The sequence below is a fragment of the Desmodus rotundus genome, chromosome 11, assembly GCF_022682495.2.
Source record: "Desmodus rotundus isolate HL8 chromosome 11, HLdesRot8A.1, whole genome shotgun sequence".
In the NCBI taxonomy this organism is placed as follows: domain Eukaryota; kingdom Metazoa; phylum Chordata; class Mammalia; order Chiroptera; family Phyllostomidae; genus Desmodus; species Desmodus rotundus.
In genome coordinates this window covers 44,243,542-44,270,118 of record NC_071397.1, presented here as the reverse complement: position 1 = coordinate 44,270,118, position 26,577 = coordinate 44,243,542, and the positions used below count along the sequence as shown (strand labels likewise).

The window sequence follows — 26,577 nt, the reverse complement described above, 5'->3', positions numbered from 1 at the left end:
GAGTGACTTGGCTTCATCAGGTGGAAACCATGCAGTCCTCCCCACAACCCAACGCGTGAGAGATGTCTAAATAACCGCGACCATCGCGTCACAATCCTGCCCAGGCCTAAGAAGTGGGGAGGAGGCGCCTTTTCTGCTGAAACTGCGACTGGGTCTTGTTTGTGGGTTCGCAATTCACCATGATCAATGTAAAGACCAATTAAGGGTTGATCCATGCACAAGGGAGGCATACGGAGGCTGATAGTGAAACCAGTTAACGAGCATGTCCCCTAATTCCTACCGCAGCCGCCGGGCGCACAGTGGATGCCCTGGAGCCTGCGGCGGCTGCCCGGGAGCTCCGTGACCCTGCAGCGCTCTGGAAGCAGGTGTCCTCCCTGGAGGCAGGTGTCCTCCTCCAGCGAGAAGGTGCGAGGAGCGGGCCGCAGGGCGGCTGGGGAGGGCCGCGCGGGGCAAAGAGGCTCAGAGCTAGCCGCCTACGGAGCCCAACTGTTTGCTGCCGGGGCTGGGGGGGTGGGGGCGCGCCCGATTGGTCCTCGCCGGTCGGGGACAGCGACAGGAAGGCACCCGGCGCAAAGCTAGGCGTTGCCCCGAGGGCCGTGGGCAGGTAGCCAACGGGTCGGGAGCTGAGCAGCGCTGTCCCAAGGTTTCGCCTGCCCCGGGGCCAGCTGGTTTCTGCCCGCAGCGGGGGCGGCCTGGGGTAGGTGGAGTGGGGCACCTCGGCCTCTCCCAGCGTGCTCCCCTTCTCTTTCTGGCTCGGCCCGCTGCCCCAGACATGACCCCCGCGCAAGATGTTGGTGCTGCGCGCAGCCGGGGCGCGCGTGATTAATGGCCCCAAGGTCGTGGGCGGCTCAGGCACTAGTATCTCCTTGCTTCCGCCAGGGTGTGAGGGTGTCCAGGAGAAGAGGCAGGTCACGGCAGTGGGGGCCCCCCGGAACCGCGGCCGCGGAAGAGGAAGAGAAGTGGGAGACGTGGGTCGGAAGGGCGCGTTCCCTCTATCCCCAGGGCAGGCTCCGCGGCTAGTCCCCCGCGTCGGCAAAGTTTGGAGCCACTGGCGCTGCGCTGTACGGGTCCTTCCCCACGCAGTTCCCTCGGCGGGGTCTATGCCGCCGTCTCTGCCAGGGCAGGACAAAGGCTCATTAACACGTGATGGGACCGCGCCTCATAAATGGGACTGGAGCGAGAGGGAGCCAGAGACTGAGCGTGAGCGGAGGGAGAGACAGGGACCGCGCGAGCTGGGGGAGGCGACGGTCGCCGGACTGGCGGAGACGTGCGGCCCCACGCCGGGCCAGGCGGAGCGAGCAGGAGGAATCAGTGAAGAGATCAGGGAAGGGGCGAGGCTCGCGGGCTGAGGGGGCGCCAGTCCCGACACTTGTCGCTGGCGGGCGCTGCAGGCAGGGAACACTGGCTCGGGGTTAGCGCAGACCGACTGACTTACTGACCGACGGACTGAGGCACATTACGCGCCACCCCACTCGGTCTGCATCCCAGCGCCAGCGCAGCTTCTCTCTGGTTACTCTCGCGGCCACCCCTTCCTTCTCCACTTCTTTTCCGCCTCCGCCTCTTGTAGGCTCCCTCGGCGCCAGTGCCTTCCCCTGGCCCGGGCGGGGCGCCTCCGCTCCCTGCAGATCTCTCCGTAGAGTCAAGGGGGACCTTCCGTTCTAGCAGAAAAGCAGCCTCTGCGCTGGACGAGAGGTGCCCAGGGAGCTTCCCATCCAAGGACCAGGGCATGCGAAGGGTAAGACCTGACAGACTTGCGTTTGAAAATACTTTTTCCGCCTCTCTCCTGCTTGGGTGCTGACCAGTGTGGTCCCCGAGTGTCCATCGTGGAGTTGTTATTCTGTGAGCGAATCGTGCGTTGGTGTTTACTTAGCTGTGTAGCCCCAGCCTGTTAACTGTGGTCTGTGCTACTTCTGGTGGTTTCTACCGTTTACTAGTTACTGAATGTGCGTGCACCTGGCTCTCTGTATTCAGTCACTGATGTCTGTTTGTGGAAAATGTGTAATTGTGCTTGTTTCAGAAACTGTTAGTGCTTAATGTCTGTAAACCGTATCAGCAGCTGTTTTCCCAGAGAAATACATCGATCTCTGCACCAAACCTAGAAACTGTCTAAAGTAAATTATCAAATGTCCTATAAAGAAATGTATGTCAAATAATAAACTTTTGATATAGAAAAATATAGCTACAGGCAGCATTCTTCTTTGAGGAAAAATAAATGGGCATGTAACTCAATGCATACCTAATTTGAATGGTGATAGAACCATTTAACTCGGAAGTGGCCATTAGCTGAGAAAAGTTGATGTGTTTTAAAAAAAAAAACATTTCTTACTAAGGCTCACAACCATAATTGGATCACCTCCTGAATGCAAATGTGTTTGCTATGCTAGATGTGAGAAGCTGTCATTTGGTCATTTGATAGTTTAAAAGCAACATGCATGTTTCTAATTTTAGTTTTAACTTGAACAGATAAGAAAAAAATTTAGTCAACCAATTAATCATTTTGTTTCTCATCTTTTTTTTTCTTAAAAAAGTGTTATTCTTGCCTTTGTTGTTGCTTTCTTGATATATTAGGCATCCTCTGGCATTTAATCCAATAAGAGATTAGAATAGATTTATTGGTTTTAAAGGTGTTGAAAGATATTTCTGTGGGTCCCATAACTTGTAATTTTTATTACCAACTTAATATCCTTTGAACAACGGGGGATATGCACTTTCTTAGCGGAAACTGAGTAGACATTGATTATCAGTGGAATGACTACCGCCATCAATCTATTTTGCAGAATATTGAGAAGCTCAGACCAACCAACCTTTAAGGTTCCCACAGGGCTTTATCTGATTTAAAGTGTTGCTTTTCTAATCCCACCCTGCTGACAATTTGCAAGGGAAGATACACTGATTGATTTTTCTTGGTTGCTTTTTTCCCCGTACTCCTTTCCCCTCCCCCACTCTTCTAACTTAGTTTAGAGCAATTTTATCAAAATAAAAGGCCATGTATAGTTTCTTAAGGGAGACAAATTATTTTCTGATTATATCCATTCTGAGTATCCAGACACATCCAGAATTGTAAATATAATATATTGCTGGCAGTTATTTGTAGATACAACAGTGGTTACCATAGTTGGGCAGGAGGCTTGAGGATGGATATGGTTTTTTAAATTTTAGGTTATCAAAAGAACTTATTATAAAAGGACTCTTTTTGTTCCAAAGATGTCTTCACTCCAGGCGGGGAGCAGTCTTGGCTGAGGTATGTATCAAGTGCCTGATAGGAAGATGTCTCATTGTGTTCCTAAGTCTCCATGGGGGTAAAATGATGCCACAGGGGAAATGCTCAGCCCTGACCCTTCAAAAATAAAATGACTTATGCTTGTTGTTAGGAAGGCCAATCAGATCTCTCATGCCCCCCCAGTTTTAATAGACAACATCAGTAAACATGCATGCACACAAAAAGAATGTTATGCCTAGTCCTTTCAATAAACCATAGGTGATAGTATCTAATTTGCTGTGTGAAGTTTTCCTTCTGGTGAAAATGATCTCACATTGGAGTAGTGCTCGGCTTTGTTTGTTATCCACTGTTTTCTGTCTTTTCTGTTACCCTTTTCCCAGTGGACTGTGTGCCTCCCTGTCTAGCCTGTGAGGTTGTTCTTCTCTAATAAGCCTAGCTGCAGGATCAGTGTGTTCTTTTTGGCATTTCAAAATGTTAAAATAGTGAAATTGTTAAATGTTACCAAGATGAAACTGCTGGGAATGAAATTCTCCAGAAGAACCACTATATTTGTGGCATATTTCAGTGTATTCCAAAAGAAAACCCCTTGAATTGGTGTACCTATTTTTCTCAAGAAAGAAGCAGCCCCCTTTATTAGTGTTGATAAGTGTTTAGTATGCGGTGTCAGCTTACTAATTACTAAGGCAAAGCCTGAAAAACTCTCTCAAAACATTGTATGACCTCTTTCTCTGCTTTGACCCAGAATTAACATTAACCACCAGGAAATTTAGACAGGCTCCCTGCTTGTCTTGCATATTAGTGTTAGAGATTAGAATTGAAATACTTTGCTGTATAAGAATAAATTATGAAATGGAACCCCTAACAGCAGTTTACAGTTCACCACGCTTACCAAATGTTTCTTCCCAGAAAACACTTGGCCTAATAAGGATGGGGATTATTTCTTATAATTAGCTCTCCAGGAATGCTGAAAAAAAAAGTAATAAATTGAATTTGGAAACCCCTAACAACACGTGATGAATAAAATGAGATTTGGTTATAGCGTCTTGAATTTGTCCAGTAAGCTGGAGCCTGTCCTTTAGGTTTCTGCCTGTACTGTTCTTCTATGGGGTAATTATGTTAGCTCAGTTGCATGAAGAACACAGATGAGAGCTTTCGTTCCTGCAAAAAAGGATGCTGTGTCTCCACCAGTGTAAGTCTGTCTCTTCTATTTTTGTATTCATCACTTTCTGATTGAACCAGCCAATTAGATGAAACCAGCATTTGGGTTTAAATTATTTATAATTCTGTTTTTGACTCTGCAACAACCTGACCCAGCAGTGTTTGGAAGACTGTGCTGGGACCAGGTTTATGTATTGCATGTCTACATTTTGAGGGACCACAAGCTCTGCTGATTTATTTTGTTGTTGACTGAAAATTGGTAAAGAAGTTAAAGAATAAGAAGAAATCAAAACCAATTGATGTACTTTATATTGGCATAATTTTAACTTCATATACCCCACCCCTGCCAGTATCTCCGACTCTTTCCAAAACCTGATCTATAATAATGTTAACTTCATAATTACATGAATGCTGTTTTTGAGGGGTGGAGGGGTTTAACTTTGCCACTGAATTGCTATCAACTATTTTGATAACCATTTAATTAGATCAGATTAACCTTATGACATGTTGTTTAGATCAACTCAGGTTTCTCTCAGATATATTCTGGACTAAAATAAACAATAAATGTCATTCATAATACATAATATCAAATTATACGCTGCATAATTTTAGGTGACTAGATATATAAACACACTTTTACACATAGGTATGAACAAACTTTTTCATAGATGTATATCATGACCAAAAGAAAATTAGACATCTTGCCTTTATATATTTGGACATATTTGAACATATAATTTAGGTTTTACATAAATATTATAGATTTGGGGAAGTGTCCAAATTCAGTGAAGCTGTGCAGATGGACACTAAAGATTCAAGGCAAAGGATGTATCCACCTTGAATCAAAACAAGGCTGTGCTTATTTTCTACCTTAGTGGAACAGTGTCTCAGTCCCAGGTGTTCTAAGAATCTGGCAAAGACACCAGGATGGGCATAACCACATTTGATCATGGTTTTATTATAAACACTAATTGATGGGTTTAACACAGTTTTCACCAATCTTTCTAATTGCTTATTATTTGGGGGAAAAAAGGGAAAGAAAGTTGGAAGAAAATATACAAAGTTGTGACTACATCACAAAATGCATATTAACACAGTAATATTTGTTACATATAACAAATTGAATGCTATCACAAGTAAGTTATAGCTATAGGAAATTTGTGAGGCCTGAAAAAGGGAGGGTTATGTTCAGTGGTTTTTGTGCCTCTCTCGGTACTATTCAAAAGTTCTGATGTTAGATGAACTTCTATCTCAAACAGAGTTGCATGGATAATAGGGAAGTTAGGACATATCAACAATAATAGGTCAAAACCATCATATGAAGTAATCATTATGAACTTCTAGTTCATAACATAAAACATTTTGCCAAAAGTTTTCCTGGGTCATATTTCTTCAATGAATAGGGTACCTGAAAAAAATAAAGTATTACATTTTATTATAATAGTTTTTCTAGGACATTTTTCCATACAGATTATTAATGTATAATTTGGGGATATCCTCTAATTTAAAAGTTTCATTTGGACAGGTTAATTGCATAACTTAGTGACCATGAAATTCTTGAAGTCCATAGTTGTGTTTATATAGGAGTTTGAGGGAAGGATTGTTTACTCACCAGACCTGAGCGAATGGGCCTGGCAGGGTCTCCAGAGTCGCTCCGGAGTGCTGTGAGTTCTGTTGTATCCCAGCTGGTGGAATTTTCACACCTGTACTTTATGAAAGCTTTTGAAGTTTTTCTTTTTTTGCTTGTTTTGTTTTCTTTCTGTTTTTGAATATGTGATTGAGCCTGGTTAGGTAGGAATCAATATTTTTTAGCTAACTCTATTTTTTTTTTAGCTAATTCTCTTTTAACTCACTGTGCCATTGCATTATATTCTGTACTTTTGAATAAGATTCCTAAAGTAGATCTTATATTTTTTGAATGTAACAAGGGATATAAGTTCCCTTTTTTCCTGAACACAGATGGCAAATCATTTTTCCCTAAGCATATAATATTTTATCTAATGTTTTATTTTTCTACTCTAATTTAGATTCATAATTGTTTAGAGTTTGTATTTGTTGACTAGAAATTTGATATCTTTTGGCTTGACTCCTTACCACCAATATCAACTCTGAATAGCATTTTTAATAGTTTTTAACTTCAGGAAATAAAGTGCAGTATAGTTACCTAAATTTGGCAGTGTAATATCTATTTTTTAATTCCTATTAGCAAATTCCATGCTATTGCTTTTTAAAGAAAAGCAGAGGCATTTTCAAAGACGTGCCAAGCAATCTGCTGTGGCAGTTGGACATACTGGCAAATGCTTTCACAAACTGTGTATGTCAATAGTATATTTAAATATAATTAAAATAATATGCAATTAGGAAATTATATTTGTCAAAGTTTATGTTTAAATGGGAGGGTTCCCCTCTTTTCTTCATCATTTCTCCATCCATTATTTTAGACCATATATTTAGAGAAGAAAATTGGAATTAGTATGAGTTCATGAACCGTTACAAGGAGTTTCACATTTAAATTGGTGATAAATTCCATTATGCTTCTTTAAAAATTTCTACTTTCACATATGAACACTCATACTAGGAAGTTTTCTAACACTGTTTTCTGATGGTCAAGAGGCTAAAAAATTATGTTTTCAATACAGCAAGTGAACCAACATCATAGGTCATATGCCTTTGTCACTCTTGCTTGCTTTTAACTCAGCTATGTTTAAAAATAAATCAATTTGACTTATTTTTACAAGAAAGACTTAATTCAATGCCACTATGATCTGTGTATTTTGGTTTATTCCCATGTAGGTTGTTAAATGGACCAGATTTTCAACTGATTTTAATACATTGCTACCAGAATTTCTAAATGTTTTCTCCAGCTTTTATGTAAGTTGTGGTGAGCAAGCAATATGTGTGTGGAGGCAAAGGAAAACTGAACAACTTGACATATAACCAAAGTAAGCAAAAGATTGTCTAAAGAATTCTGTATCTTTGCATATGTGGGAATTTAACTTTGGAAAATGTACAACTACTATTGGAAATTATATCTGAGTTCTTGCAAATTGAAAAAAAAGAAATCTTTGAATGATTTCAGTCCTTATTAAGGAAACTAATTATGAGTAATCTATGATCCATTTTTTATTGATAAAATAATCAGAGAGGGAACAGCCTGCCCAAGTCATATATTTTAGTAATTTGGCATACATTTCCATATACTTATAAATTTTAGATATAAGATACTTGCCATCTATAAGCAGGGTAAATAGCATAACTATCAGGGTAGTTCTGTAAGATAGTTTCAGTGGATCGGCATTATTTGAGCTTGCTGCAAAATTTTTATTTTGTGGTTTTCTGGGTTCATCTCCTATGATACAGTATTTTATGGTTCTGGGAAAAGAAGAACAGAAACAGAAACATTTCCATCTTTAAACATATCAGCTGTAATGCTAACTACTTTTACTTTTTTCCTGTTCTTTTATGTGCAGTAACTATGGGTTCCCTCACAATGGTGTTAAAAGAAATTGCTAGCAGTCCTATGAAACTTTACATAGACTTTGCCAATAGAATTAGGAGAAAATGGTGTGGAGTTCTTAATTTATGTCTGCATACTGGGTACATTCATATTAGATCTTGAAGCCACTTCTCTTTGCTGGATAAGATATATAACAGCAAGTTTCCTGAAACAGTGCAGAGAAGCCCTGAATTGTAGGCTGAGAGGTTCCCTACTTTTGTTTATTTTCAGGCTACACTGCATTATTTTATTCCAGTCAAATAAAAATGCCATGGACTTAAAGATCTGTGAGATTATTGTGGCCTTGTAGTAGAGTTTGATATCAGGTAGTATGATTCCTCCAACTTTGTTATTCTGTCTCAAGATTGCTGTAGCTATTCGGAGTGTTTTGCAGTTCCTATACTATAAGTCCACAGTAATCAAAACAGCATGGTACTGGCATAAAAGTAGACATATAGATCAATGGAACAGAATAGAGAACTTAGAAATAAATCCACACTTTTATGGTCAATTAATATTTGAGAAACAAGGCAAGAATGTACAATGGAGTCAATTCAATAAATAGTGTGAGAAAAATTGGACATATATGTGCAAAAAAAAAGAAAATCCACCTTCTTACACCATACACAAGAATAAACTCAAAAATGAATTAAAGACTTAAATGTTAGATTTGAAACCATAAAAATCCTAGACAAAGACATCGTAAAATATTGGACATTTTTTATAACAATATTTTTTCTGATATAACTACTCAGCTGAGGGAAATGAAAAAAATAAGCAAATAAGACTACAGTCAACTAAAAAAAAATTGCACAGCAAAGGAAACCATCAATGAAATTAAAAGACAACCCACTGAATGGGGGAACATATTCATCAAGATACATTTGATCAGGGGTTAATATCCAAAATTTATAAAGATGTTATAAAACTCAACACCAAAAAAAGAAAAAAAACCCAACACCTAACAATCCAACTAAAAAATGGGCAAAGGACCTGAATAGACACTTTTCTTAAGAGGACATACAGATGGCCAATAGACATATGAAAAGATGCTCAATGTCACTAATCATCAGAGAGATGCAAATTAAAACCACACTGAGATATCACCTCATACCTGTCAGCATGGCTATAATCAATAAATCAATAAACAAGTGTTGGCAATGATGTGGAGAAAAGGAAACCCTCATGCATTGTTGGTGGGAATGCAGATTGGTTCAGCCACTGTGGAAAGCTGTATGGAGATACTTCAAAAAAATTAAAGATGGAACTGCCTAATAATTCAGCAATTCCACTTCTGGGAATATATCTGAAGAAACCCAAAACAAATTTTCTAATATAATAAGCACCCATGTTCATTGCAGCATTATTTATTGTACTATAGCCAAAATTTGAAAGTAGCCCAAGTGCCCTTCAGTAGGTGAGTGGATAAAAATGCTGTGGTACATTTACACAATGTAATACTACTAGGCTGTAAAAGAAAAAAAAAAAAGGAAATCTTACTCTTTGTAGCATGGATGGATGGGCCTAGAGGATATTATGCTAAGTGAAATAAGCCAGTCAGAGAAAGACAAGTACCATAGGATTTCACTCGTATGTGGAATCTAATGAACAAATTAAACTAACAAAACAGTAAGATTCACAGATACGGAAAACAGACTGAAAGCTGTCAGAAGGGAGGGGATTAGGAGGCTACGTGAAAAAGTGAAGGGATTAAAAAAAACCTCACATAGACACAGACAACAGTATGGTGATTACCAGAGGGGAAGGGGGTGGGAGGAGGTAGAAGGAGGGTAAAGGGAGGAAATAAATGGTGATGGAAGGAGACTTGATTTGGGGTTGTGAACACAATCTAAGATAAAGATGATGTATTGTGGAATTGTACACCTGAAACCTATATAATTTTATTAACTATGTCACCCCAATAATTAAAAAAAAAAAAGATCTGTGAGAGACTGCTTTATCAAGAGCAGGCCCCCTTAGCAACCCATTTCAATGATCTAAAAACCTATACTCTAGAATAGTCTTTCTTGCTATCTGACCTCAATTCTTCTTAAAGGTTAATTCTATTCCTTCCCTGCCCCTCTCCCCCAGTCTTTTTCAAAGCCATAATCTTTAAAAATGGTTCCTAAACTTCAGAGTGTGTTAGAATTTCCTGGAGGCCTTGGTAAAACACAGATGCACCCCATCCCTGGAGTTTGTTTCTGTAGGTCTGAGTTGCAACCTGAGAATTTGTATCTCAAGTGATGCTGAAGCTGCTGGAGACAACTGAGTCACTGACTGTAAAATAACTCCAAATGCATATAATAAGTGTTATGGGACTTCTCCAACTATTTTTGTACACTGGAATTTCCCAACCTGTTCTCACCTTTCTTATTTCCTAATTCTTTATCTTCATGTCATTTTTTCTGAATACTTTGAGTTACTCAGCTCCATGCAAAATTACATAATTGCATTTCGCAAACCCTAGGAAGGATTTGACCTTGTATAAGTACAATAGAACTACCTCATGATGTCAATGGCATAAAAATTCTGTACTCGCATCCAATTTGCATACTTCATCTTAATCATAACCATATCTACTAAGCATATTTTGCATCTTTACTGAAACCTAGTTCTTCAAGTTCTGTTTGTACCTAATTATTTGCATCTTGAAAGTATATTTCTGTTTATATTTTTTATTGTTAGTACACACTGAAAATTTTTTATTTAACATTTGAACTTACATAGGTGATACATAGTACCTAGTTTTTAAAATCGTGTCTGAATGGAACCCTGAATTTACATGATGATAAAAACATTTAAAATTATTCCAGCAAGAAAATAATAGGAAGGAAATTGAATAGTTTAGAAAGCTACTGTATCCTCAATTTGTGTATTTGAACACTTTAGCCCCTGTAATAATGGAAGATAATTTTCAATTCTTTTTCATCACAGAGCTATGACCTGTGTTGGTGATTTCATATTTGAAAATTGGAAAGCTAAATGTTTCATAACATAGAAATGAGTTGAGTTTGTTATTAGAATTGATTCTGGGCTCCTGAGACATTCCCTTCTTACTTTTAACCATATCTTGGCATAAACATATCATTTGTTTTCAGTAGAACCACTTTCCTTTACTCATTCTTAATTACATTCTTGAGGCAGAATTCCAAATATTCACAATTAATTTTTATTAATGTCTTAAATTTTCTTAACGTCCTTTTCCCCCAGAAAAGCAATTTGAAATTTAGTTGTATAGGTAGTAATAATAACCCACTGGAACCCTCCATAACATAGTATCTTATTTAGGTTTTAATTAATTCACTTGTACAATGCATAACATGTTGTAGCAGGAGGAGAAGTTGCTCAGAAGCAAGAAGTATTTTGTAAATAGAATAACAAATTGGTTCCTGAGGGCTTATAAAAGCCACTCCATCTAGTGGTTGAATTTTCACATAACTTCTCTTGAAAAAACACTTCCACATGGAAAAACCCATTAATGGAATTCTTTGGGAAAGAGCAATGCATAATAGCATGCATTTCAGGGAAGGAAAAAGGCCATTAAAATCATAATTTTGTATATTGTCTTTAAAGGTCTATATCAACAGTGTATAACTAGGATTTGTTAAGGGTTGTACATGTCACAAAGATTTCTTTATATATCATTGTTACATGGCTACACATTGCCGTTCATAATATACACCAGGGCTAAATAAGAATGACATCTCTGGCTGGTGTGACTCAGTGGATTGAGTGCCAGCCTGTGAACTAAAGGGTCACCAGTTAGATTCCTAGTCAGGGCACAGACCTGGGTTGCAGGCCAGGTCCCCAGTAGGGGGCACGTGAGAGGCAACCACACATTAATGTTTCTCTCTCTCTGTCCCTCACTTCCCCTCTCTCTAAGAATAAATAAAATCTTTAAGAAAAAAAAGAATGACAACAAAAAGAAATATCTTTGACCATAACCTCTATTTGCTGCCAATATCACTGCTACTTGATACTAAGGTAAAAGATCCTGGGACAAATAATTGTTCATACCTTTTATGTAACTTTTACATATGAGCAGTTTTTTACAGATGGGAGTTTTTATGAGACCAAGGTTTAGGTTTAATTCTCTAATGATCAACTGACTTTGTGCCAAGGGAAACTACCCACAGTTAAAAGCCATTCTGCTAAGATAGATCTGCCATGTTGCCAGTGCACACCAATATTCATTTAGTGAACAGGTATTGAGTACCTGCCTTGTGCCAGGCAGAGGACATACAAGGCCATGTAAGACAGCCCTACCATCAAAGTTGATGATCTGAGGGGGTCAGAAACAAGAAAGACTGCTGTAGGCTGTCTCAGCAGTGCCCATCATCTCTCCTTGGGAGAAAACCTCAAAGCATATATAGGAAGGGGATTTATACAACCCAATACTATTTGATGATGAAGTACTATGTGCCTATTACGTGCATTCATATCCAATTCTATTCTGTCATCTGTGGATGGGGAAGGGCAGATGGGTGGACTTTATTTGGTTGGGTGAGGTAGAATGGACAATCATTTCCATTGCTTTCTTGACCCATATTCATTAAATAGGTATGATTCATGGATATATGTCTACAGTACTAAGCATAGAGTAAACACAATAAAATGTGTTAAATGAAGCATCTAAGGGCCTTTAACTTTACATCCATCTCTGTGCCCTTGGGACACTAAGAGGCATCACAGACACTCTTGTTGGAGCCCTACAGAATTTCTTCTGTCTGATTCCCGCCAAGATTTTAGGAACTAGCCTGTGAGGGTCTTCTTCCCTCTGGGTCTAAGAAAACTACACTGCTCTAGGTGGGAAGTTGAGTGATTTCAACGAATTTCTCCATATAAAGAGTGAGCATTTAAAGCTTGTTTACTAACAACAGTCGCATCTCATTCAGACCTAAAGGAGGTGCCCTCTTCATTCCTCACTGGTGGTGTGGAGGCTGTCATTACCATTCACAATCCTTACAATTGACTAATGAAGAAAACATAAACCTATCTAATTAAAAAACAATAGTGGCAATGATGAGTTAGATTTTAGTTCTTATTTGCCAACAGTCACTGCAAATAAGGTGCTAATCCATGGTTAAGCTTTATAGTTTACAGTTAATTGTCGTACTTTGTCCCTGAAGACTACAGAGTAAGGGTGATTTGCAAGTGCCATGGATATCCCTTCTGCAGTCAGCAGATCATTCCTCCATATTTTACCTGTTCACTGTATAAAATTACCATGTACTATTTATTACCTCCTTTTCCCTCAATCAACTCTTGCCCCTTCCTTAGAAATGGAAAGAAGAGTGTCTTCTTCAGTGGTTCTTGGACCTCAAAGTTGCGCAGGGACTTTGAGTTATGCAGACCTATTTCAAGTTTTAGCTCTGCCCCTCTGGTTGGAGACCTTGGACAAAGCATTTGCCTCTTAGTTTTCTCATATGTAAAAGGGGAATTGTCACAGTGCCTATTTCATGTAAATTTTAAACAAAAGTAACATATGTACTTAGTACAATGCCTGGCACATAAATATTAAAATATTTGTTATTGAAATATTTGGAAATTGGAATTTTCACTATTGTGCATTTAAAGCACCCAAATTCTTTGAAATTGGAACCTGGAGAATCAAGATTTGTTTTTAGTTGGATTTAATTTGTATGCTCATGGATTCCAAGAGAAAATACCCCTTATTGAAGAATGGATTTCAGTTTCCTTAAACTGAGAAGTATGCTGCACCATTGGACAACATGTAGCATACTTGAAACTACTGCTGTCCTTGGTAGTGAATTGTAAAGATAACCTATCTAATAGGTTCTACATACATTACAGATCAGAATAATATACTGCTTTTGACTTTTAATGACCAAACCTCATATGGAAGTTAAAGACAATCTTATGGAGTATTTCATACATGACCAGGCTTCTACTGAATTAAACACTTTGTATGTTGTATTTCAAGGAAAGGCTGTTTCAATTATGCATGATTGCTTTCTTTACAGATTATGTAGAAAAGTTATCTGTAAAAAAAAAAAAAGCAAAGGCACTTATTAGTAGGAAACATCAAAACAGAGCTAAATTAAATGGTAGATGGAATTAGTTATGAAAGTCAGTGAAACATTTGTATCATTAATTTGCATGTGGGCTCTTCTTGTGGCATCATCACCTACTAGTGAGTGACTGTTCAGTGTGATTTAATTTGTTGAGCCCTGAAATTCTTTGTTTTAACAAACCTTTAAATGTTAAATAATTAAGCATGCCTCAGGTTAAATTTGAAAAGAAATATAGTCTTATAAGTGTCTTAATGTCTGTTTATATGAATTGATATATTTTTATTAATTTTATCAATTGAAAAAATGTATCAATTTTGTCAACACTCATTTTGTTAGCAAGAATAGACAAGAGAAGACAGTGCATTTAATAACTTCTATTCTACATTAGAAAAAAAGGAAAGGCTAAAGCTTTGAGAACCAACTGAGCATTACAAGCATAATGGAATTTTTTTTAATATATGGGAAAAAGAGCTGACATTAATACTAGGAAGAATGATTATGTATTCTTGCCTGAATTATCAGGATAATTAAGTCAATCCTTTATTTCTCTTTGCTATAGGAGATGATGCAAAAAGTTACAAAACTACTTTAATAATTCCAAAACTAATTGTTAGGTAAGAGTTAGGAAAGGCTCAGTTGTCCATTCAGCTCTAGCAGAAATATTATTGAGTTATAATGTTGTCCTATGAGATCTGCCATGTATATTGAGGACTTGACTTAGACATAATGCAATTATGAGGCAATTAAAATTTTTCCTAACTTTAGAGAAATGCATTAGCAAGTTATTTTTCTTGATCAAAGTAGTAGAAACCAGACTTGGTCCCAGAAGTGAATGGAAAAAACAAGTATACCCACTGGCACCATTGTTCTCTTGAACCCTTCACAAGGCTCTTCTATGAGGCCAGCCAAGTGGAACAATACAAGACCAACAAAGAAAGGAGGGGAAGAACAGGGTTCAGCCCAGGCCTGGGACTCCTACATTTGATATCCTGGACTCCTGTCAGTTTTGATACTATGGGTTTGGCATTGTCTCCTTAACGCATTTATAAACTTAGAATTTTAGAGAAGGAGCTGTGGTGGACTGATAACATCCTGTAACTACATTGGGAGCACCAGTCCTCCTGAGGCCTGCAGTGGGTTTTCTGCCTTTCTGGACAGGACAACCTGCAGGAAGCAAACACTGCCTAGTGTCTGTTCCCCCAGAAATACTGTACAGGCCAGAACTGCACAGATTTTAACTTAAAAGTGATAAATATCTAAATTATTGAAACGTCTATCTGAAAAAAAGAAGGTCTCCAGCTGGGCAGTGAAGAATAATATAACCAGCTATTAAATTTTACCGATAGAGAAAAGATACTATTTGAAGTTTTGTTTTGAGGACTTTGTCAATGCTCATCCTAGTCAGAACATGGACATCTCATACCCCTAACAGTTATAGAAACAAAGATCTACACTCTGGGTAGATTTTTTAAAAACTCCATGCCACTACCATACGCATAAAATTTCTTTGATGATAACCATAGCTTGCTAATTGATGTATAAGTTTGGGGGGTTGGGGGTTGGATGGAGAGGCAGGTGTGCATATAGAGAGAGGAATAAAAAGAACAGGGGTTGGTATTCTAATAAATAAAAGTTTTCAAAAATACTAGATACAACACATTAAAATATTTTTATTATTGTTGTAAAGGCATGATTTATAAGTTAAATTATCAAAATATGTTGATTTTATTTAAGCAGAATTCAAGGAAAGTCCCCTTAAATGTCATTCAATCATTCTTTTACTATAACTGTAATAAAAAACCAACTCCTTCTTTAATAAGTACATCTATGCATCTTGCTAGAAATTTTCAATTATGATTCTTCCCAGTAGCAAACAAAAACAAAATTAATGGCAGCTGCATCCCCCAAAGCTTAAACTATATTACTAATGAACTCTCAAAGAAAACTCTCAGTGCAAAAAATAAGCAGGTGGAAATTACTGTAATAACCCAGATGTAGAAATAAAAGCAAGAATTACTAAAATGCAGAGAACAGTTTTCCTGCCATGATCCCATTAACTTAAAATAACCTGTACACAATGGTATTTGGACATTACTGAGGTCCTTGAACTGCATGAAGTTCATATATATATATTTTAACTGTATTCTTTAATTATATTTGGCTTATATTGAACAGAAATTACTATGTATCTCATAACCATTCTTGGTTGCAATAAAATGAGAAACTGTGGTCACATATGTGGTGATTTTAATCTAGAGTAAATCATAGGCACACATGTTTTACATTATGGAAATAAGGCCTGTGATGCTTTTTCTTCACTTTATAGCTCTTCCAAATGCTAGTTTTAGTCCTTGAGGCCATGCCAGTAGGCAGATGCATCAAGATGGGCTGGGATAGGAAATAGTGATTTAGTAGAAGGTAGTCTTAATGACTACGATTGATCATAAACCTCAATTTAGGTTTGTAGGAAGCTAGAAGACTTGAATATAAGATTCAAAATGGCTTTATCCTAGTTACTATTAATCCTTAAAACTACCAAAAGCAGAAATTCTGGAGTCTGAGCAACATGGATGCAGCTACATACTTCTGTATTGTCCAGAATGTTTCATATTCTGGACAATTTACTTAACATCTAATGACTTCCATTTCCTTGTCCGTGAAATGGGAATTAAAAATAAGCACCTGATAGAGTTGTCATGATAGAATATATGTAGTTTCTCTCAAATGCCTGGAATATACATGTACACATTTCCCTTCCTTTACCCATGTGTACATCCTCTATTTTCCTTGTGCTCTAAGTACTGAGACAAAAATAAAAATTCAGTGAACAGCCTATGATCTAATTAGGACAATGAATTATCTTGATATGTAATTAATACTATAAGGCTGAGAGCCATAGTACTAAGAAATGTTAATAATTAACACTTATTGAAGAGTTAAATTTTGTGCCAGGCACCAAGTTAAGTGCTTTTTATAATATTTAATTTTCAGCACAATTCTATGATTTAGGCCTCTCTCTCCTTCCTGTTTTATAGATGAAACACTGAAGATTTGAAAGACTGACATGGGTCTGACACTGATCTTGGACTGCTGACTACTAGCTCAGCAGTCCACTGGTTGGAATCACTGGGGCAAAGGGAGATAGTAGCATCCCTATCTCAGGTTAGATGGTATCTTATAAAGGTTAAAGGTGGCTCTAGACCTGTACTATCCAATATGGTAGTCCCTAGCCACATATTGCTATGAAGCACTTAAAATGTGGCTAGGTCCACATGTTGAACCTACATATTCAACATGAGTGATAATATTTTGGATACATTGGGTTAAGTAAACAATATTATTAAATTAATTTTCTCATTTACATGTTTCTTTTTACCTAGATACTGGAAAATAAAATTGTACATGTGGCTCGCATTACATTTTTATTGGACAGTACTGCTCTAGAACTAGAACATCTGGGTTCATTCTGGCTCTGCCACCTAATAGCTACCTGAATGGTAAATTGCCCTCTCTATGCCTTTCTCCTACAAAATGGGGACAATAGCAGCACTTACCTCACAAGACCATTGTGAAAATAAGCAATTTAGTACATGTAAGAGGCTCAGAATGCCACTTGCACATAATCAACTCTCCATGAGTGCTTCAAAAGGGAAAAATTGGAGGAGAACCAAGATGGCGGCGTAGGTAGAAAAACTGTGCCTCCTCGCACAACCAGAACTGACAGAAAATCGAACGGCAAGGAAGTTTGACACCAAGGAAATAAAAAATAAACATTCATCCAGAATGGTAGGAGGGACGGAGAAAGGCACCGGTGGGTGGGGGGGGGGAGGACTCGTGTGGCTGTGGCGGGACCAAGACGGGCAGAGTGTGGGACGAACGGGGCAGGCAGTCTGACCACTAGCAGACCCTGCAGCCCTACATTTGCACACAGATAAACTGAGAAGGCCAGACTCAGAGTGGCGGAGAACGAGGCAGGCAGAGCAGCGGGTAGCACTCCGCAGCCCCACATTCATGCACAGATAAACCGGGACTAACGGTGGGGAGCTAAGCAGACTGCATAACCCAGGGCTCCAGTGCGGGGAAATAAAACCTCAAACCTCTGATTGAAAGCCCCCATGGGGATTGGGGTGGCAGCAGGACAGACTCCCAGCCTCACAGGAGAGGTCCTTGGAGAGACCCACAGGGGCCTAGAGTGTGCACAAGCCCATCCACTCGGGAACCAGCACTAGAGGGGCCCAGTTTGATTGTGGGTAGCGGAGGGAGTGGCGAAGTCCGGTGGAGAGTGGAGCGGGCACCTTGGCTCCCTCTTGGCCCCTCCCCCACATACAGCATCACAGCTCAGCGACCAGCATAGCGACCAGCATTACCCCACCCTGGTGAACACCTAAGGCTCCGCCCCTTAAAGTAACAGAGGTGACAAGACAAAAAAAAAAAAAAAAAAAAGGCCCAAATGAGAAAACACTTCAAAGCTCCAGAAAAAATACAACTAAGTGAGGAAGAGATAGCCAACCTATCAGATGCACAGTTCAAAACACTGGTTATTAAGACACTCACAGAATTGGTTGAATTTGTTTGAAAACTAGATGAAAAAATGAAGCCTATGCTAAAAGAAACAAAGGAAAATGTTCAGGGAAACAATAGTGATGTCAAGGAAACTGGGACTCAAATCAACGGTGTGGACCACAAGGAAGAAAGAAACATCCAACTAGAAAAGAATGAAGAAACAAGAATTCAAAAAAATGAGGAGAGGCTTAGGAATCTCCAGGACATCTTGAAATGTTCCAACATACGAATTATAGGGGTGCCAGAAGGAGAAGAGGAAGAACAAAAAATTGAAAACTTCTTTGAACAAATAATGAAGGAGAGCTTTCCTAATCTGGCAAAGGAAATAGACTTCCAGGAAGTCCGGGAAGCTCAGAGAGTCCCAAAGAAGCTGGACCCAAGGAGGAACACACCAAGGCACATCATAATTACATTACCCAAGATTCAACAGAAGAGAGAATCTTAGAAGCAGCAAGAGAAAAGGACACAGTTACCTACCAAGGGGTTCCCATAAGACTGTCAGCTGATTTCTCAAAAGAGACCTTACAGGCAAGAAGGGGCTGGAAAGAAGTATTCAAGGTCATGAAAGGCAAGGACCTACATCCAAGATTGCTCTATCCAACAAAGCTATCATTTAGAATGGAAGGGCAGATAAAGTGCTTCTCAGATAAGGTCAAGTTAAAGGAGTTCATCATCACCAAGCCATTATTATATGAAATGTTAAAGGGACTTATCTAAGAAAAAGCAGATAAAAAATAGGAACAGTAAAAATGACAGCAAACTCACAGTTATTAACAACCACACCTAAAACAATAACAAAAGTAAACTAAGCAAACAACTAGAACAGGAACAGAACCACAGAAATGGAGCTCACATGGAGGGTTATCAACAGGGGAGTGGGAGGGGGAGAAAGGGGGGAAAGGTACAGAGAATAAGTAGCATAAATGGTAGGTAGAAAATAGACAGGGGGAGGGTAAGAATAGTTTAGGAAATGTAGAAGCCAAAGAACTTATAAGTATGACCCATGGACATGAACTATAGGGAGGGGAATGTGGGAGGAAGGGGGTGGGCAGGATGGAGTGGAGTGAAGGGGGGAAATGGGACAACTGTAATAACATAATCAATATATCTATTTAAAAATTTTTTTAAAAAAGGGAAAAATAAGCAATAGTTGGTAGTCTACCTGATTACAGAGGCAAAGAAGGAGGAGGAGTCAGGCGTAAGTCCGAGGTATGATCTTGGACAACTACAAAGATCATTCACAATACCGCAAGAAGTGTGAAAAATGACATGACTGAAGGTGATTTACTGCAGCATTATTTGTACTGGCAAGAGATGATAAACAAACTAAACCTGCATTTATCTAATGGACACTTAAGGTGGCTGCAAAATACAGGGAGGTTTTGTGGAGTTGTCTTCTCGTAGGTAAAAAAGTAAAGTGCAGAATACTATGTATGGTATATTAGAGTTTGTTAAAAAGTAAGTAAAGGGGGAATGGCTAGACATATTTGCTTGAATATGCATGGAATACCTATCTCTGGAAGGAGTGACAAGAAACTTCTTGCCTCTGAGGAGGAAAGCTGGCTGGCTGGAACATCTGGATGAGAGAGATTGACTCTGCTATATCTATCCTTCTGTGCCTTTGAAATTTGAATATATAATGTAAATAATGAACATTTCAAATAAATCAGTCTTTTATTGGGAAGTGTGAGAGGAGAGTTACCTACTTGAGAGAAGATCACCTATGGGATGGACTGACTCCCAAAGCTGCTTAGAAATGGGCTCAAGCTTTGGTTTGGGGGGGTCAAATATCCATCAGATTAATTGCCTTTCCTCCCTCTAATTTTAAGAAAAGGCAAGTAAATATTATTAAATTACTGCTTTAATGTTAATATAATTCAGTAGTCACCTATTAGGTTCATGCAAACACCTCTGTGGGAGCCCAGCCTTCTCTTTCTCCTCTGTTACATTATAAGGCTGGTGAATGACATAAGAAAACAGATAACATTCCACATTATAGTTATGGAAATAAATGTACAAACTCAGGATTACTGTACAGTCTTGGTCTTATCATCCTTTCTTTGGGGAAGCCTCCTTTGACTCCATAGACTGGCTGCTCCCACAGCATCCTGTATGTACCCAATTGTAGCTGTCACCACACTTTTTCATGTTTATGGGGGCAGTTTCCTGTCTCCCACTACAGTGTACTTCATGTGATCAGGGACTCTAACTTGATGCAGTAGGTCCCTAGTGGCTAGTGCAGTGCCTGGCACGTGGGGGTGCTACATAATTTGTTGAATGGATAAGTTCAGACAGATAGGATCTCTGTATTTTAGCAGGAGAACTGAGAACTTTTAAATTTGTTCCAAGATAATGATAATCTTTTTTCCCTGCAGTACAGTGTAATATTTTTAGTAACAACAAAAGGATAATAAATAAATACTGGTTTTTATTATTATTTTAATTATTATAGATATCATTCAGTACTTCTAATTTTTTATAAGCTAACTTTTAATAGCCACATTTTAAACAAGTTTTTACAAATAGTAAAATCAGTTCTCTGTCTGTTCATTCTGGAACAAAACCAAATTGCTTAGAATTGAAGAGCCCTTACAATTTGGGCCATCCTCTCAGCCATCATTTCCAGTGCCGTCCACATGGAAAGCCTTGCATGATGAGGCCTGTCTGCTGCCTTCGTCGTGTGTGTCAGCACACCACTCCTGCGGCACATGCCAGGAAGCACTGTCCCCCATTACTCCGCTCCAATGATAAAGATCTTGGTCTTCCCATGAGCCTCAGTGCAAGTTTGCCCTTCATGACATTTTTCTTGGTTAGTGTACACATTTTAGAAGTATTCTTCAGCCATGGCTCAGTCCAAACATCACCTCTGGATGAAGAAACTTGCCTGATGGAGCCAGGACTGGATCCCAGATTTTCCTGCACATTCTTCCTTTGAGTCTCAGCAGTTTCTCCCTCTCCCTTCACACTCAGCACACAGACCACACAGCACAATCCCCGATTCCACACTGTCTTGTTCTTTGGTAGTGGTGCACATTCAGTCTTACCTGTGGGGCAAGGTGATTAGAGTCTTCCAGAGCAGACTGTGTGACACCTTGTTCTCCCTCATCCCCACCAGCATTAGGATACTGCATGTGTGACTGTCGAAACCAGGTGGTAAACACTTGCTAGCATGAATGTGAAAGACACACCATGCCCAAGACACATTTTCTTCCCTTGACATCAGACCCTGGCAGTCCCCACAGGACTCTCACAGTGACTTACATCACAGAACTTAAATAACGAAAGAAATGTGTTTCTGGTGCATGCCAGGTCAGCAACTTTTGGGTGGCTTTTAACAAAGTGACTAAGTCATTTTATTGACTGAATCTGGCAAGGATTTTGCCTGTATTCAGAGACAGGAATGAAATAGCATGATGGTATTCATTGAAGTTTTTTTTTGTTTTAATTATCCTGCTTTTCTCACCATTCAGCTTATCTGTTTTCCCTCTGTTAGGACTCTCTGCTGCCAGTGTCTTTCTCAGTCATTTTGAGTGTGGCCTGATTGAAGACAGAGGTTATGAAGTCGATCCTGGATGGACTTGCAGACACCACCTTCCGCACCATCACCACAGACCTCCTCTACGTGGGCTCGAATGACATTCAGTACGAAGATATCAAAGGCGACATGGCATCCAAATTAGGGTACTTCCCACAGAAATTTCCTCTAACTTCTTTTAGAGGAAGTCCCTTCCAAGAAAAGATGACTGCAGGAGACAACCCCCAGTTAGTCCCAGCAGACCAGGTGAACATCACCGAATTTTACAACAAGTCTCTTTCATCATACAAGGAAAATGAAAACATTCAGTGTGGGGAGAACTTCATGGACATGGAGTGCTTCATGATTCTGAACCCCAGCCAGCAGCTGGCCATTGCTGTGTTGTCCCTCACTTTAGGCACCTTCACGGTCCTGGAGAACCTGCTGGTGCTGTGCGTCATCCTCCACTCCCGCAGCCTCCGCTGCAGGCCTTCATACCATTTCATTGGCAGCCTAGCTGTGGCAGACCTCCTGGGGAGTGTCATCTTTGTCTACAGCTTCGTTGATTTCCACGTGTTCCACCGCAAAGACAGCCCTAATGTGTTTCTGTTCAAACTGGGTGGTGTCACAGCCTCCTTCACTGCCTCGGTGGGCAGCCTGTTCCTCACTGCCATTGACAGATACATATCTATTCACAGGCCCCTGGCCTATAAGAGAATCGTCACCAGGCCGAAGGCTGTGGTGGCATTTTGCCTGATGTGGACCATAGCCATTGTGATTGCTGTGCTGCCTCTCCTGGGCTGGAACTGCAAGAAACTGCAGTCTGTTTGCTCAGACATTTTCCCGCTCATTGACGAAACCTACCTGATGTTCTGGATCGGGGTCACCAGTGTGTTGCTGCTGTTTATCGTGTACGCATACATGTACATTCTCTGGAAGGCTCACAGCCACGCAGTCCGCATGATTCAGCGTGGCACCCAGAAAAGCATCATCATCCACACCTCGGAGGACGGCAAGGTACAGGTGACTCGGCCAGACCAGGCCCGCATGGACATTAGGCTGGCCAAGACCCTGGTCCTGATACTGGTGGTTTTAATCATCTGCTGGGGCCCTCTGCTTGCGATCATGGTGTATGATGTCTTTGGGAAGATGAACAAGCTCATTAAGACAGTGTTTGCCTTCTGCAGTATGCTCTGCCTGCTGAACTCCACCGTGAACCCCATCATCTATGCTCTCAGGAGCAAGGACCTGAGGCATGCTTTCCGGAGCATGTTCCCCTCCTGTGAAGGCACCGCACAGCCTTTTGATAACAGCATGGGAGAGTCGGACTGCCTGCACAAGCATGCGAACAACACAGCCAGTGTTCACAGGGCCACAGAGAGCTGCATCAAGAGCACAGTCAAGATTGCCAAGGTGACCATGTCTGTGTCCACAGACACATCTGCCGAGGCTGTGTGAGCCTGACACCTCCTAGGTAGTACAGGAAAAGAAATTCTTTTTTTAAAGCTCAAAATATAGAAGAGGCTGTCCTCATCGGTTACATTCTTTAAGTTCATCATGCTCACTGAAAAGGTGATTTTCACCATGACCAGTTGTCTGTTCTGTAATGTTTTGGTAGTGTAGATTCTCAAACTCCGTTCTCCAGGAATTTACAGTGAAGAAAGCCCATTGCTTAAGTGACTGGAAGGTCCTTCAAAGTCTTTAATAAAGTAGGAGGGAAACCTGCTGCCATACAATTTGAAGTCTGAGTAATAGAAAATGCCATCAAATGAGTAATGCCTTTGTAACCACATTTTCATTGTAATATGAAATGTATTTGTCCATCAGTATCAGAGTTGTCCATATTGATAACAGTTATAGCACTAAAGTAGAGCTATTTTGTGAAGTGTATTGTGTCCTCTGAGATGTGTATCAGTGTTTACTACGTGTTGTTTATATTTGTTTAGTTCAGCAAAAGTGAAAAGTAGAATTTTATGAAAACAATGGACATAAGCAGTGGATATATGCCAACAAGACCACTTTTTAAAAGAGTATTGCTCATGATATAACTTTAGAAACTTTAATATTTTTTCAAACATCTCTTTAAATTTGACATTGGAAACAACCATAAAGGTTTATTTTTTCTGTTAATACAACAAGAAGAATTTGAAGACTCTCCAAAGTATTGAGCAGAATTCATTGACACTTAAACATTTATGGGCTCTGCATTTTCATATGAGGAGATTTATTCCCTTCTGTACTAAAGCTGTTCTCTTGGGTGATGGATTACAGCTAGAATGGAAGGGAGAAGGCATACTGACTTTTTCTGGCTGACTTTCTCTAGTCTCCAGCTATTACTGGACCTCTTAAGACAGCATGTGTCAATCTCAATGTATATTGTTATCACTGTGCAATTGCTGTTTACTTGAAAAGTATTATATTATATTCCAGGTTTAAGTAGATTTCATGCCTGGGTGGCCAAAAACAGTTTTCATTTTTTCTTAATTGAAAAGAAGTATTGTCTGGATACTGTGTGTGAATATAAATGTGTGTGTGTGTGTGTGTTTCTATGCTGTAACTGTTACAGTAATGTCATAAAGTGAGAAAACTGTAACCAAGTGTAAACTGTACCATTGCTGCACTCTTGTACATGAATTCAGTTTCTAAAATTGAGCTCATTCAGAAATCTTGTTGATAAAATACTGACAATGAACATTCAGAACCCTTCCCACAACCCCTGTCTTTAAGAGGTTGGGTTAAGTATTACTAAATCGACCTTTAGGTATTCCATAAGACCAGTGTTTAGCAAGGAATAATCAGTAATAAACATTCAAGTGAAGGTCTGTATTTACATTATTAGTGTCAGGAAATGAGAGTGTTTGGTTTCTAAGCACCTAATATGGTCCATGGAGACGTAAGTCATTATAAGCAAATTGATCCTAAAAAATCTTCAGTGATAACATTTTTCAGTTGTGTTTGTAAGCAGTGTGATCCCAGTTTAATTAACACTAGACACGGTTTGCTGGAAGTTAGACAGCCAGGTCCAGCCCATGTGGCTAAGGAGGACGATCAGACCACGGGTGGGTGAGACAGAAAAGGGCAATGAGAGCTGACACACTGATAGTCGAGGCCTGGATGACATGGGGCTGCTTCTGTGCTTCACCCAGATGCCCTTGGGGACAACCCAGCACCCAGCTTTCTCTGTGTAGGTTTGAGCTAAGAAGTAGACCTCTTGTCAGGTCTTGGTTACCAAGACCTTATGCCCTAGGCTGTTACTCCTTAGTGGTTCTAGGGGTACTAAGAATAAGGCCTTTCCCAGTAAGCACTGATATTGCTTAAGAAACCACTTGACTCTGATTAACTTTACCTGTAATCTCCTTATACAGATACAGCATGGCTCCTGCAGGATCCAGAGACCTGCATAGCATGAAGTGGAGAGCTAGCATTTTTGGTGGCTTTTTAAGGTACTTGGATACCTGCTCAGCCTGGTGGAGTCTTCTTGCAGTGTATGGTCTAAGGTCGAATGTGGCCTGTGGACCAAGCTGAGATACTTATAATCATCTGTCTGTGTAACGCAAATCCACCTGCTGGTTCCCTTACTCTCTGTGATATGCACACGAGGGCTCAGGTTGCTAGAGGATTGACAAGATCTCATTAGAAGAAGGAGAAAAGATTCTTTATGAAAAAATTCACCAGGGCCTCGTTTTCATTTTAGAAATGCCACTCTTTTGTCCCTCATTCCCCTAAATATTAATCCGCATGTCTCAGAGCTTCTAGGCAGTACCAACTTTCTTCTCACAGTGAGGAAGACTTGGTGAAAACGAAATTCTAGTTATTGGGTAGAAAAAAAAAACTATTCCAGGATTCATTTTTGAAACTGTGTTTGTGTGTATGCAGCGTAGACTTGATAGTGTGTTGTGCTTTCAAGATCTAAATCACATGTAATCAAATAAGGGATCATGGGGCTGACAGCACTACACTTGGTGCTCACTGATGTTCTAAGAAATATCTGTGAAATATCATCATATATGTGTTATGCCACCTTCATCTGAAAACATTGAATTAGTTTGATTTCCTTTGACACTTTTAATACCATTTCCTAACCCGGGTCATTCAAATGTTCTCCCTGTGAATATGCTCATTACAGTTACCATTTATTAGTATCATTCATTAATTAGTTCCTCAATTAGATGTATTGATTTAAACATAATTTAGATTCTCATAAGTTTTTAAAAGTCCAGCTTCAGATTGATCTCCTTTCCTCTGAGGGTAACATATTTGTCCTGACCTTGCACTCTATCTGTCATCACATGTCTTCACAAAGGGCCAAATTTCCAACCCACTCAATTTCTTCAGAGCAATGATGCATCTTTCAGTCCTAGGCCAATAGTTTTATTTAGACAAGGAGGGCTGCCTCCGAGAACTCTAATTTTCATTACATATGAAATATAAGTAAAAGAAACACAGATTTGAAAGAAGCCTCCCTGTCACTTTGAGTCAAGTCTATCTGGCACTGGGTGTCAAGGCATTTTGGCCGTGTAAACTCACCCTCAGCAAATAGGCCCTAGCACCACATGGGAATTAGGCCCTGGATGAGTAGCATTCTTGTTAC

General features: G+C 39.7%; 1 protein-coding gene across 5 annotated transcripts; it reads left to right on the top strand.

The window, feature by feature from the left end:
• The first annotated feature begins 230 nt into the window (after nt 1-230).
• Nucleotides 231-24,058, top strand: CNR1 (cannabinoid receptor 1). 5 transcript variants are annotated; one of them, XM_045188553.2, is made up of 4 exons: nt 1,134-1,735; nt 3,205-3,241; nt 7,172-7,320; nt 21,966-24,058. In XM_045188553.2, exon 4 carries the CDS (start codon nt 22,029-22,031, stop codon nt 23,442-23,444), a length of 1,416 nt encoding a protein of 471 aa, XP_045044488.1. In that variant the 5' UTR covers nt 1,134-1,735; nt 3,205-3,241; nt 7,172-7,320; nt 21,966-22,028; the 3' UTR covers nt 23,445-24,058. The 5 variants fall into 5 exon arrangements, with proteins under 5 accessions (XP_053770122.1, XP_045044490.1, XP_045044488.1 ...); XM_045188554.2 differs by lacking the exon at nt 7,172-7,320; XM_053914147.1 differs by lacking the exons at nt 1,134-1,735; nt 3,205-3,241; nt 7,172-7,320 and adding an exon at nt 231-405.
• Nucleotides 24,059-26,577: the final 2,519 nt, after the last annotated feature.